The following is a 13,886-nucleotide window of genomic DNA, read 5'->3' on the forward strand; positions in this document are numbered from 1 at the left end:
ATTACTGATAAGGCAGAATGTTTGATCTGCCCTGCTAAACAGTTCTCTGCATACACACAGAGGAGCTTCCCTCTCAATTTGTTAATAGCTCTTCACCTGCACCAGCCATGTCCATATGCTCATCCAGCTCACATTCCTCCTCCTCTACCAAAACACAGCGCAGGTGCTGAGCACGGTCGTGCTTCTGCCCTGGTCTACACAGTCACTGCTCTTCCACTGGCTGACCTACATCTGACCTGGCTCAAACAACTTCCACAGCACCAGAACTAGGCTAAATCTAGGCCAATAATCACAAGCTGTTGGCACCTGTCATTTGACCTGACACTACACGATAAGAACCTGTAATTCTCCCTGAAGATAAACCCGAGAGGTCAGAAGGATTTACCACCACTCATTTAGGGGATGCTTTCCTCCTTGTGGTTCTGCAGCATGCTCTCAAACTCGAGCCCATTGTCTCACACTCTTTCTTAAGACTTGGGTGGCTTCCAGATAGCACCAAGAAACTCTAAATCTTGCACCTGAGGCACCCAGCCACTCCTGCTGGTTTCCTCAGAGTGGCCCCAGGCTGCAGAGTCTGCATCTGATTAAGCTTTTAGACACTGTATGGGAAGAGGCAGGAAATAGCCAAGCTTGTTGAACAATGTAAGGTGTAATTTCAAAACTTATACTAAGTTACATTTTTAGAAGTTAGATTCTCAGCAATAACCAGCAAAGATGAAGTAAAAATATTCTTCTCATCTGAACTAATTTCCTTCTGAAGCCTGATGCTCGCCAGGGCCTCAGACTGGGGGAGGGTAGGAAAACCTCACACACGGCTGTGTGTTTCCCATCCATATGGCAACATTTTCCCTATGACCATCCCCCTCCCCACTTCAGGCTGAACAGATCTTCTCTGCAACATTTAAATCCTAAACTCTGTGTTCAAAACAAAGGTGGAACATGCCACAACTGAGCTCTTTCTTCTGTGAACCTCTCTTTAGGGAAAAACCAATATACCTATTACTGAGGAGACAGTTTACAGAATAATAAAGTTACTACCTAGGCCCTGGATGGTTTTAAAGCTGCAAATTCCACTTTATAATCCCTGGTACAAACTGATTTAAGAGCCTCCTATGTTCTCCACCCATGCACCCCCATCCTCTCAAGCAGGGCATACTGAAACTGTTGAGACAAGCTAATCTAAAAAAACCCAAAAAATGAAAATAAACATTCTGTGCAAGGAGAAGAGAATAAGAAATAAGTTTCATGGGTCACATGTGGGTGGTGTTGGCATTTTTAACACAAAGGTCATTTCAACTGACCTGTTTTAGAGCTTCCTCACTCAAGAGTCACATTAACATAGCTAGAAGCCAGAAGACAGCAGGAAATCTATAATTTGGGCACAGAGGCAGAGATTTTGAACAGAGAAGGGTAGGAATTTCTGGCTATACTGCCTGGGAAAGTGCTTGTGGAAGCACCACACCCTCAGTGCCCATCCCTCACTGGTTACAAACATTTTTCCAGAACAAGTCAACGCAGCCCATTAACCTGTCCCTGAACATGTCTAGGCTTGTTAAGTCAGGGTCAACATCTCCATACAAAAACTGACAGAAGTGATAATTTGGCTCAGGCATTCTCCACCCATACACAACCAACCTTCTGTCTGCATTACCTGTTGGTGACAAAAAGGTTAGGCATTGGTTGAAGGATTACATCCCAACTTTTCAGAGTAACTTTCTAGTCTGCAGATGAGACATGTGAATATGCTAGACTAGTACAAGATTTCTTTACTGGAAAAGTAGCACAGCAGCAATAGGAAAGGAGCCTGTCATTTTAAAAGGGCACAAGGCTCTACCTGAAACATGATCCAACACATTTGGATCCAACAGTTATTTTACAGAAGTCTAAAATCAGAGCATTTCAGGAGCTCTTGTGCCTTCTCTTTAAGTTATCTTTAGGTTGGAATACCTACATAGTGAAAACAACAGAATTTTACACACTGCTGCCAGGTGAACTGATATGATATTATATAATATCCTTCATTAACAATGACTGCAGTACAGTTAATTTACAGCAAAGGGTTAGGTCTGAGTCACACATTAAAAAGCCCCAAAAGCCTAACTGAGTCTTCTCTCAGCTCTGAACAGAGACTTTGTCTCCTTCCGATAAAATGCAATAAGTGAGCCTCAAAGCTACTTCAGAAGTTGCTTCATGTTAGTATGTTAAGTACACAGACACTGTATATCACTGTATTGATTTAATATAACTGATATGAAGGTGCACAAAAAAAGGAGCTTTCAATAGTTGGAAAGACTAGGGACAAATCAGAACCAAATTTAATCAACACTTGAGGCTGTGAGAGCCTAATTATCTTGAAACAAAAAGCATCACTGCTATTTCAGCCTACCTAGATGGTTATAATTATCTGCATGAAAGGTTATTTGTCTTTAAATGAAAGTACAGAAACCTTTCCTGCCTTTTTCAAGAACAGCACAAATTCACTCACCTCTCCCATAACACAGAAAAAGATCAAAACAAGCAAACTCCCTATTTCAGAATTACAAAAATAAGGATGAGAATTAGGGGCAACATAAGGCTTCAGAGCCTTAGAAGCAGCAGAATTGTTCCCTCCTGGCTCCTGTGCAGTGCACCATGAAGCACAAGCACTATTAGACCATCTGCTACAATGGGTAAGAATTTAGTGGCAATAATAGCAGAACACTTCCAGCACAGCATTAGTGCATCCATAGAGAGTACTGAGGTATGTGATATTCATGACCTCAATTCCATTTGTTTGGGTTTTTTAAACTAGTCCAAATATACTAAGAATATCAGTTATTAAATCAATTTTTCCCCTTTGTGGGATTTATCTTGGATAATAAGGCAGAGAAAAGTAGGCTGTGGACAAAACACAGCTTCTATCCTTTAAAGTTGCAAGCTACAGCATTGCATGAACTATCTTCTATCAGGGTTCTTTTGCTGGTCACAATGCAAGAGATCTCACCTGGCTTCCATCTGAATTTCTGCTCTCCTTCCCTGCTAAAAACAGCAAAACTCACACAAAAAGAATCCTCCTCAAACACACCTCTGGTATCAATTCTCTGCCAGCTGCTCTCTGGGCCCTTAAAATGGCCCTACATTTGAGACACTGGCTATAGCCTGTGGTTGGTTGCACTCGGAGAGCAGTTCTGAATTCCAGACCTGCAGTCACTGCTGTCTGCCTTCCAGCAGGCACCAAGACCCTGAGCATGCTGCCTGCACTGAACAACCACCTCATTCACCCCCTCATTCTACATACAAACAACATTAAAACTTGTCCTCGTGTCAGGAGGAGGTCAGGAGGGCTGCATGAAAAGAGAGTTGAGGTTCTAGCACATTCTAGCACTCAGTAGTTTTGTTTATATCTGTATTTCCAGGATGAAGAAGAAAAAATACCAGTTTTTGAAAGCTCAACTTTTTTTCTCCTGCTCTTGGGAGCACCCATCAGGTTAAAAGATATTGTGAGCGCATCCTAACATCTTATTCTATGCAGAGAGTATTTACTTTAGCCTTTCTGTGCAGCTGCAGAGAACCTTTCCAGGATAATTCTAGCTTATATCTTTTTGAGACTTGCCATTGTGGAGGATTCATCTGTTTCCTTTATTTCATTAGTAGTTATATTTATATCATACTGAGTAGGTATGTTACTCCCACATCATCCACCAGTACATTATGGAAACAGCAAACCACTGCCCAAGCCATGGGCAGGCTAGAAGAAACCAAGGAACACTATTTTCTACTGAAATTTTGATCTCAGTTTCATGCTTTATTGGAGGATCTTTCCTGCACTTAAATAGCAAGAAGCACAGTTCATCAGGGATGATTTTTTCAATTTTTTCTCTTTTAAACCAGTAAAATACTGAAATAAAAAGGTGATGCTTCAGCTATATTTGGTAACAGTTACCTAATAACATGGATGGTTTGTTTGGATGTTTGGTAATAAATTATGGCAATTCTACAAACACACCTCCTCAGTTTTGGAAGTAACCATTAACAAAGGCACAGGTAATTCAAACATGCAAGCCTCAAACAACTTTCAATTCCAAGATATTCCTACTTTATGAGTGTCTCCAAGAGCTATGAGCTAGTTTCCTCTACTTTAGTCCAGATTAGCCAAGTTTAACTACTTCTGAAGGCAAATTTGTTTTAGTGCTTTACTTTGCTTCACCTCACCTAGCATTAAGCAGGAAAAGAGTTACAACCTGCCAGCATACAACAGCCACAAGAGTCTCAATTTGTCATACAACACACCTAACAACCTGTATGAAGGTGACTTAGAGCAGCTAGATTATTGTAAATGTAATTAACAGAACCACACACTAGTCTTCTCCCACTGGCTTTCTACTCCTTCACTGAAAAGCTTTAACATTTCACATCTGTGCTTTATTTAGCACCATTCCATCCTCATCAGCACAGCAGCATTTGTTCTATTCAGTTCCTGCTCAGCACAGATGTTGGCAAGTCAGTTTCATGTAGCTCTCACCAAAACAAATGAAGTGCTGAGGTGAGAAAAACCAAACTGACTTAAATAGAGGATAAATGATGGTGTACTTGTCACCTGAAGGACAGATGATATCAACCAAGCTCTTACCCAAGTGGTAAGTGATTTGGGGTGGCATATTTCCTGTTTTTAATCTGACCTGTATATTAAAGGTCACAGCCTGGCAGCCTGAGCTATTCATTACACACCTAGAAGAATACCAGCTCAGGGCATATCACAAACATGGCTTTCCTCACTAAATCTAGCTCAGTTATTGAGGTGTGAGAAACCAGTTTATTGCTATTGCAGACACAGCATGTCTCATTCAACATCTCTAAAATACTGAAAAATATCAAAATAATCATTAAAGAATATTTACCTGATATAGCAGCACTACTGTGCTAATATTCCTTCTGCTGCATCTAGCCGGAAACATCTTTTTTCCTCCATTATTATTGGAGGGGCAAGAATTGAGTTTTTAAAGTTAGCCCCATCTCCTCTGTGTTTTTCTATTTCTAACAACCAGGAGGAAATAGCTATTCTACACATTATAGACACATATTCCAGCAAATTGTCTTACTACTGCTACTTGATCATTCAAGAAACAAACAAATGTGATTTTAAAATGCATTTACCATTGCTTTCAGAATTCCTACTCAAAGCACCTCAACATACTACATAAATCAGTACATAAACTCTATCCAGTAACAGCCAATATCACTTAAACAACAACTTAAAACTAGTTTACTTTCACAGTAACTATTTGCTATATTTTATCTAAAAAAAAAGAAAAGTAATATTTCAGATCCACTGAATTTTCTTCATTATATTTGCACTTCAACCAGCATTCAATATTTTTCCAAGACACAATGGTTCAAAAGTTGTCTGTTAAGCTAACAAAATCCCAGATGACTTAGCAATTATGATTAAGAAAATGCAAATGTAATAAGCAAACATGCAGACTGAAAAGATATCTTTATCTGCACAATCCTCCCATCCTGTATGCCAAAATACTACAGCATGTTCCAAAACATATCTGCTACACATGTTCCAGTTTGAGTTTGTCTGGCTCTTCTCAGAAGTTTGTGTCAGAGGTTTCAGAGGATTCTTGTTTTTCATATTCTCTCTCCCACATCTTCCGTTTTTGGTAGCCTAACCATTCTCATCTGTCACACACTGAGTTGCATTTCTGAAGTTAAAGATTTTACCATCACAAACTTATACTTCATATTTCAATAAATGAAAGCATGCCTGAGCTCCAGTAACCCTGGTAGTCAGTACTGTAACACCAAGTCAGTATTGTAACTGGAAACATTTAACAGTGAACCAAAAGGCATTCTGCTAAACAACCATCTACAAAAAGTAGCTACTTGCTGAATTCTCACCATTTTGACCCATATGTACTCCATTCTGTGTCTCAAAACCAGCCAAAAAAACAATGCAAAGAGATGTCAAACATTTCAAATCACACATAGGTAAATTCACAAGCTCGGTAACATACGGACATTAAATTAGTCTCTCCTGGATGGAAGACACCACCCCCCAACCCCCTCCTCTGAAAAACTTCATTGCTGGATGAGCCTAAAACTACATTTTCTTCAACAGAAGTCTCTCATGATAACAGAATGTTACAAGGGACCTTTGGAATGCAAACTAAGGGCCCCTGACTGTAGAATTTGGTGGTTCACTGGGAAAGAGCTCATTTTAGCTCTACTCTGACCACCCCTTTCAGTAGGGACATCTTATAAAATTTCCTTGCTCAAGCCTCTTCAAGAAAAGGTTTAAGTCTTAAAACTGAGCTGAAGATACATATAGAATAACTAATGCTTTTAAATGTTACAGACTTTTACAAATCTAAGAGTTCCCTTGTTCAAAAAAAACTCCACTGTTGAGCTTTGCAGCTGCCGACTCCATACTGAAAACAGCCACGAGCAGTTATTCCAGAGCACTGTTCTCTTTCTAGAAAAATTTCCTACCACAAGCAGAACTTAGAGAGTAGTATCAAACTGACAGTAATTCTGGATTTTTTTCTTCCCTTCTCTCCATTGCTATTTATCACACTTCCATATCTTTGAAATGCTTTTCAAAACATGTCTCAATAAGGAGGAAGGGAAATAGAAGGAGGAGGAGAGGAAAAAATACTACAATACATAATATGCACTGTAAAATCTCAATGTAGGCAGGAACACCAGAGTTTTGACATCTAGTGCTACATCAACACTGACACCAAGCTCTGTGGTTTGGCTGACACACTGGAGAGAAGGGTTGCATCCAGGGGGCCTTGGACAAGTTGAAGAGGTGGGACAATGGGAGCTTCATGAAGTTTACCGAGGCCAAGTGCAAGGTCCTGCATATGGGTCAGGGCAATCAGAAGTTCAAACACAGGCTGGGTAGAGAATGGATTCAGAGCAGAAGAGCAGGACTTGGCAGTGCTGGTGGACAAGAAACTCAACATGATCCAGCAATGTGCACCTCAAATTTCCAAGGCAAGTGTATCCTGGGATGGCAACAAAAGCAGTGTGACCAGCAGGTGTAGGGAGGTGATTCTGACCCTCTAACTCTGCTCTTGTGAGACCCCAGCTGGTGTACTTTGTCCAGGTCTGGGTGCCCCCAACACAAGAACGATGTGGACCGGCTGGAATGAGTCCAGAGGAGGTCACTACGTTGATCAGAGGGCTGGAGCACCTCTCCTGTGAAGACAGGCTGTTCAGCCTGGAGAAGACATGGCTCCAAGGAGATTTTCCAGCTGCCTCTCAGTGCCTGAAGTGGGCCAACAAGAAGGCTGGAGAGGGACTTTTTGTAGGGCATGTCGTGATAGGACAAAGGGGGAATGGCCTTAAATGAAGAGTAGCTTTAGAGTAGACATTAGGAATGAATTTCTTTTCTGTGAGGGTGGTGAGGCACTGGAATAGGTTGCCCAGAGAAGCTGTGATGCCCCATCCCTGGAACTGTTCAATGCCAAGCTGGATGAAGCTATGAGCAACCTGGTCTAGTGGAAGGTGTCCACTTCACCATGCTTCAACCAAGGTGTTGAAACTAAATGGCCTTTAAGGTCCCTTCCAACCCAGGCCTTTCTGTGATCCTAAGATCAGTATAGTAACACACCAGTTTGCCTACCTGTGGATTCTGCAACACATGCAAAAGTTAACATTGCCATTTCCCAAAGAGAGTGAAAAATGAAAACCTGATCAATCACTCAAGCATGCAAACAAAAGTCTTTATATTTTCTGCATGTCCTCTTCACAAACTGCTCTCAGTGCCTTTGAGATTACTCTAGCAGCTCCTGAATAATTCCCCTCCAACCTCAGAGCTTGATTATTAAAACATTAACTTAGAAAACATGGAGAAAAATAAAAATATTTTCACTTCTCTATTGGCAATTTAACTTGACACGTATTAAGTGGTTCAAGAGACTGTTTTTCCAAGAAAAGGAGTAAAGCCCTGAGCAAGAAAAGTCCCTGGCCTGTTGACGGATCACTGCAGCTGCTGAAAACTGGTGACACACAAGAGATCAGATAATTTAAACAATGAAAAACTCATCAGTTGAAAGAAGGGAGCTGTTACTTTCAAAGTACAAGGGAAACGAGACTTAGAGAGAACAAAAAGCTTTCCAAAAGCTCACTCAACAATCAGAAATTGACTCCTTCCTCCCCAGGATGCTACACACTCATAAGCTCACTTACGGACAGAGAATGATGACCTTCTTTCCTAGCTCATATGTAAAACAATAATTAAAGAAAAAGCTTGTGACTGCATGACAGATTACTGTAAAGATACATGTAAAATATCTGCACCACCACTCCATGGTTTAAGATAATACATTTTATGCCATTATACAAACTGTTGCTCAACATCTGACAACTTCCTCTCTACCACCTCTGTCAAGATAGCTACAGCCATCTATTTCAAAAGACATGAATAACTGAAAAAAAAAAAGTCCAAAGCGTTCAAGCGACTTAAAATAGAAACTGTTCCCCTCAATAACAACTAAGCTTTTACAAAGTTTTTATCCCCAGAGATAAATGGAGTGTTGCGCAATTTGCTGCAGATGAAATGCACAGCAAATAATATCTGGAAAAGCAGGAATCTTGTCATCCTCAAACAGGCACTGGAAGTCTTTTAGAGCCATTTTGTAGGTGACAGCTTGCTGTGATACACTCCACAAAACTCTGCCATCATTGTACTTAGGGTACCTACAGCCAGCAGCTATTCCTCTGCTTGCTGCTAAGGCAGCCAAAGTTTAACAATACTGCACACACCCAAGTATGGGGGCCCTGGAAAACTCTAAGAGTAACAGCCCTGCACTTAGGAAAAAAAAACAAAAAGTAACATTTGCAGTAACAAATGTGAGGTTGTCAACATTTAAATAAGGTTTTGTAGCCTGTTTTAGTTAAACTGCGATCTGCGTTCACTATCACAACAGACAGTGCTTTTCTCCCCAACTTTTTAATCTATAATATTGAAGGCGTTTTTGACAACTGACAAAAGAAGGACAATACTGAGCAGCACTTACCACTATCATCATCAGCCCTATCAAGACCCCCAACTCCTAAGACTGCAAATGATGTAAAAGTTAAAATCCAAGAGAAATAAGCTGTAAGGAAATAGTAATTTATGAACACATACCTATGATGGAATCCCTTCGAAAAACATCTCTGTCAAAAATATAAAATGACAGATGGCGAAAGGTCCGAGGAATTTCACAGTAAAAGTCTTCTCCATAGAAGGGGCTGAGTGAACAAAATAAAAAAAACCAACATACACAAACACACACACAAAAAAAAAGGAAAATAGATTAGTGTTGGTACCTTGGACAAGCCGGTGCGTTTATATTTCACACCCAGAACATCACTCAGGACTGTGATGGTCTTTCCCACCACTGAATGTTCACTTTTAAGCATGGTTCCATTTTGACTCTTCCTAAATATCTTAAATGCCCACAGAACAAGATTTTTTAATGAGCAAAAAAGAACAGATACTTCTTTCTATCTGGAGAACAAGTATCTCTTTACAAAGGGGGCAGAGACCACATTATTTGTTACCACACAGTGCCTTGAAGGGTAGGGAGAGACCCCTGCTGCCAAAGAATGCTTACAGTAGACCATTAGGATAGAGATCATAAAAGCATACTGAACAGGATGGGAAAAACATAGTATAGTTCATGGCTTTTTTTTTAAGCATTTAATATACTTAAGATAAAATGCCTACAGCCATTGCATCTTTTCTCATCCCCTGCAAAGTTTTTTATTTTAAGTCACACTCAGCCAACTGATGGTAACTACGCCTTGGAGCTGGCACCATGCTTGTTACCTCTGAGCACTGAGTATCTATTTTTGCATAGTGGAATTGTATAGTTTTGTGGGTTTGGGTTTTTTTTTTTACAGTAAGACCTTTTTTTTTAAAGACATTAAAAAAATACTATCTCAGCATGAAAAGCTCCTTATGGACCTAAGGGGCTTTCTTTGGATCCTACCAATTTAAATGGGGGAAAAAAATTCTCAGACACCTGACAGCAATGCTTTCAGTTTTTCTATCAAATTACATGGTTAAGGATTTACTCCTAGGAACTATAAGCATATATAAACATTATTTATTCATTGACAGGTCTACCATTTTACACAGACCTTTCATTCCAAGTCACTCACGCTTCAGTAGATCTAAATGAGGGGATGCAATTCAAGTCATGTGGACAAATACAGCAAGCACTGCAGATGTGGACTTAAAAATATATCTAATTCCAACAGGCCAAGAGCCAGCAAGTTTTTTCTTCACCTCTTAAACACAGACCTCCTTATTGCCTTGGCTGAGCTCAAAAATGAGACAACTGTGCTGTGGTTTCAATCACTATTAAATTTTTTTGTGTTAGAAAATTAGATACACAAAAGTTATTAACAATTCCTTGAATAAGCTTTTAAATGTTTCAGAATTTTGTCAGGAAAGGTCATTTCCCTGGTTTCTTTCAGGGATGTTTTACACCACCATATGTTTCTGCTTGCATTTCTGCCTATGGGAAAAATATACTCCCCTCAGAATCACCATGTTCCCTCAAAAGCTAACTGACAAGTCTCCCTTAAAACACAAAGGCACTGCAAATTAGCTCATCAGTCTGTGTTTGAAGGGAAAATGACACCATAATTTCATGAAATCCAGAGACATCACTCTGGATTCACCAAGAACATTATTTAAAGTCACTACTCCACTAGTCACACAAAGAACACATGTTGGATGAACAACAAAGCCCAAGGCATACTCACAGGTTAAACTTCCACCACTGAATCCTTGAAAAAAAAGCATCCAAGTTACAAGAACCAATGCGAGGCCCACTCAGCCGTGCCTACTGTGAAGGCAGGGGAGGAAAACCTGACAGCTGGAAATGGCAGCTGGTTTGACTCCTTGTCCCAACTGCCCCATGCCATTCAGCACTCCTTGCTACATCCTCTCTACCCATTCTGCTCTGAGAAGTTTCATTTGGAAGCAAGAATTTCACAGCCACCACTTCAGGCCCAAAATACCTCAATTCTTTGTTAAAAGCAGCTTCTACCAAACTGGGAGCTGCAGGACTGTCCCAGCAGCCATGCTTCTGCTGGCAGCCCCAAGAGCCTCACTCTGTGCGCATCACTTGCTACACGTTTTCACACACAGCTTAACCCTAGGGGGCCAAACAAATGCATTAATATTGCCCAAATACCTAGTGCATTATACATGCAAAACACTTCCATCATTCTCAGCTTTAATAGTCTATTCAGCCATAAAATTGTCCTTTCTGCTGGAAGAACATGACAGATGAATTTATTTCACTCATGACCTTAGAATGAAACGATACTTAATGAACTGTGGATTATACATCCAATCCTCTATCAACAATATAAGGGAAGCTTCAGTGTACTGCAAGTCTAAATGCAATATAATATGCAATTATTCTGGGGGGAAGAGACATCAACGGGAACCTTTGGCAAGTCCCTCCCATTAATGTTTGTCATGGGTGTTGAACAGAGGCAGAAGACAACCAAGATCACACCGCAGCAAAACAAACAAGAGCCAGAAAAGCAGTGTGGACAACAGGAGGTACCTAGCCCAATGCATAGAATCAGAAAGAGACTAATTAACAGAAGAAATGCTGTGAAGGCTGACTTAGCCACGCAGGGACCATATCAGGTCACTGCTACTGGTATTAGGTTTATTAGTCTGAGCAGTGCAGTCTGAGCCACCATCAACAGAAGAGATGCTTTGTTCTGCTCTTGGCTTCTCCCCTGTGAGATCTTGAGCCCCTTGTAGATTCACAACCTCTCATCACTCAGGTAACACCCCTGAGGTGCACTGGTTCTTAATTAATTTAAGCAAGCAGACTGCCAACACAAGCATACTCACTCTGCACTGGGTAATTAGCCAGCAAAGTCTTAATTGTAAGAACACACATCAAGATAAATGTGGGATGTTCCCAACCCAATCTTGTGTAGCTCTGCAGAAACAGTAACTTCCTTCTGAAGGAGTCAAATGCAACCACACAAATACTTCCAGCTTCCACTGAAATGTGTGCTTTTTCTCCATGTATCTCTTCAGAACAGTACTTGCTTTGTCTCCCACCAAGACCTGAAGAGCAAGAGGTCGCAGCAGTCAAATCCCATCATTTATTTCCCAAGTTAACTTATCTTGAGCGCCAACCCCAGGGCTCCAGAATAGTTTTTCCAAAAGAACAGCTAAATCCTTCCCCCAGTGTCTCCTCTCTCTGAAAAGCCAGAATTTGTCAGATGGGGATTCAGCGAGTACTTTTATTTTGACAGAGCAATTAATAAAAAGCAGCAACATCTGCCTACCCAGCCCTCAGGAGTCTGACAACATCCTCCAAAACAAATACTGGAACTGGCCTGGCCAAAAACTCAGAAATCTTTCAAGAATCAAGTGAGTTCAGATTCAACTTACAGGTTTTGAGTTGAACTTTCCTTGTAGATGAATCAGCACTACACTCAAGAGATATTTTAATCATTCAAAGTGGAGGAGTGACAGTGAGGGCCTCCTCCCCAGCCCTGGCAGCACAGACTGCACATGAATATGATCACAAGGGAAAGGCATGGCCAACACCAGTGCTGTCATTATTTCAGTTTCTTCTGGACTTCAAACAAGTGATAGGATGTAACTGCTGAGAGCAGGAACTTGCAAGGCCAGAAACAGTGGAGCTCCCCTGAAAATGCAATTCATCTCCTTCCAAGCTGAACATAACGGTATTTTCAAACCCAGCTTCTTCAGTAAGGACTACTAAGCTCAGAACAGCTCTGCTAATCTTGTTTTGGTTTTGCCATCAAAGTAACAAGAAGAGTATCACTGCAAGCATCAGCTAGGCTTTCGTTATGAAACAGAGCTTGTTCTTAAGTCACTGTCTCTTGTTTTCCTGATGCGGTTAGAAATGGAGAAAGATCTGTACCAATTTTTAAATCCTTGCTCCAAGCTTTCAGGCACACAAGGGCCTGATTAGCCTTCTATTCCACACACTCTCCTTCACACCCCTTTCTCATTTCTCTTTCAGTACATGCACGTATCTTAATATGTCCTGAGCTCAGGGAAGCCTGATCTCAGCAGCCCTTGTTCCTTAGGAAGCACAGGGCTCTCTTCCAGCACAGCTTTTGTACAGCCTCTATCACCAACACATACACTGATCTCTCCTCAGGACACTTTCCCTAGTATGCTTCCACAGCTTTCCCCACAGAAGACACACACACAAAAAAAAATGAAGTCAGACAGATGCATAAACAGTGCAACCTATCTGAACCTTCAGGCATACTCACTCTCCCCTCACCAAAAACTTGCTTGTTATGAATGCTCATGGCATGCGAGCAAGGTATATTTTCTTGGAATACCAAGAAAACAAAACTAAAAAAGATTCCCTCTAGGTATTGTTTCACTCACTCACAGCTTTCCAGCCCTCCCCATTTCAAGGTATCTATTTTTGAATGTCTTCTAATGCATGTTTTGGCAGCGGATATTTTCAGGAGGAGACAGGGAAGGAGAAGAGAAACAGAAATTACTGTGCAGATCAAGTGGAATGAAAGCAAATAATGAAGAGAATCCTTACTTCAAACACAATAAACCCTATTAAAAGGGTTCAAAAATTGTTCACACTTACATATTTTACTAAATTCCAGAAGTATACTTGCAAGTTTATTTCATAGCTTCATATATCTACTGATATCATCACAATATTAACAGACAGGAAGAGATTTCATAAAATGAATGTTAGTGTAAAAACATTTCTTTAGTTTCAGGCTGTGTTACAAAACCTCATGCTTGTTTTTCAATACTTAGGATTCGCTAAAGCAGTTTTGTTTCTGTGTTGGCACCAGTACTTCAGTGGATGAAGTGAAAGAGCTGCCTGATGAATAATAATGAAACCCCT

The 13,886-nt window shown here is 40.6% G+C and overlaps 1 protein-coding gene across 3 annotated transcripts in view; it reads right to left on the bottom strand.

Moving 5' to 3' along the window:
* The window catches only part of RASA3 (RAS p21 protein activator 3), a 130,188-nt gene that overhangs the window by 71,797 nt on the left and 44,505 nt on the right, over positions 1–13,886 (bottom strand). For all 3 annotated transcript variants that reach the window (XM_030954049.1, XM_030954040.1, XM_030954058.1), the window contains exon 3: positions 9,125–9,228. In XM_030954049.1, the coding sequence (XP_030809909.1) occupies positions 9,125–9,228 (104 nt within the window). The remainder of the gene's footprint in view (positions 1–9,124; positions 9,229–13,886) is intronic.

Source organism: Camarhynchus parvulus, chromosome 1 (assembly GCF_901933205.1).
Source record: "Camarhynchus parvulus chromosome 1, STF_HiC, whole genome shotgun sequence".
Taxonomy (NCBI): domain Eukaryota; kingdom Metazoa; phylum Chordata; class Aves; order Passeriformes; family Thraupidae; genus Camarhynchus; species Camarhynchus parvulus.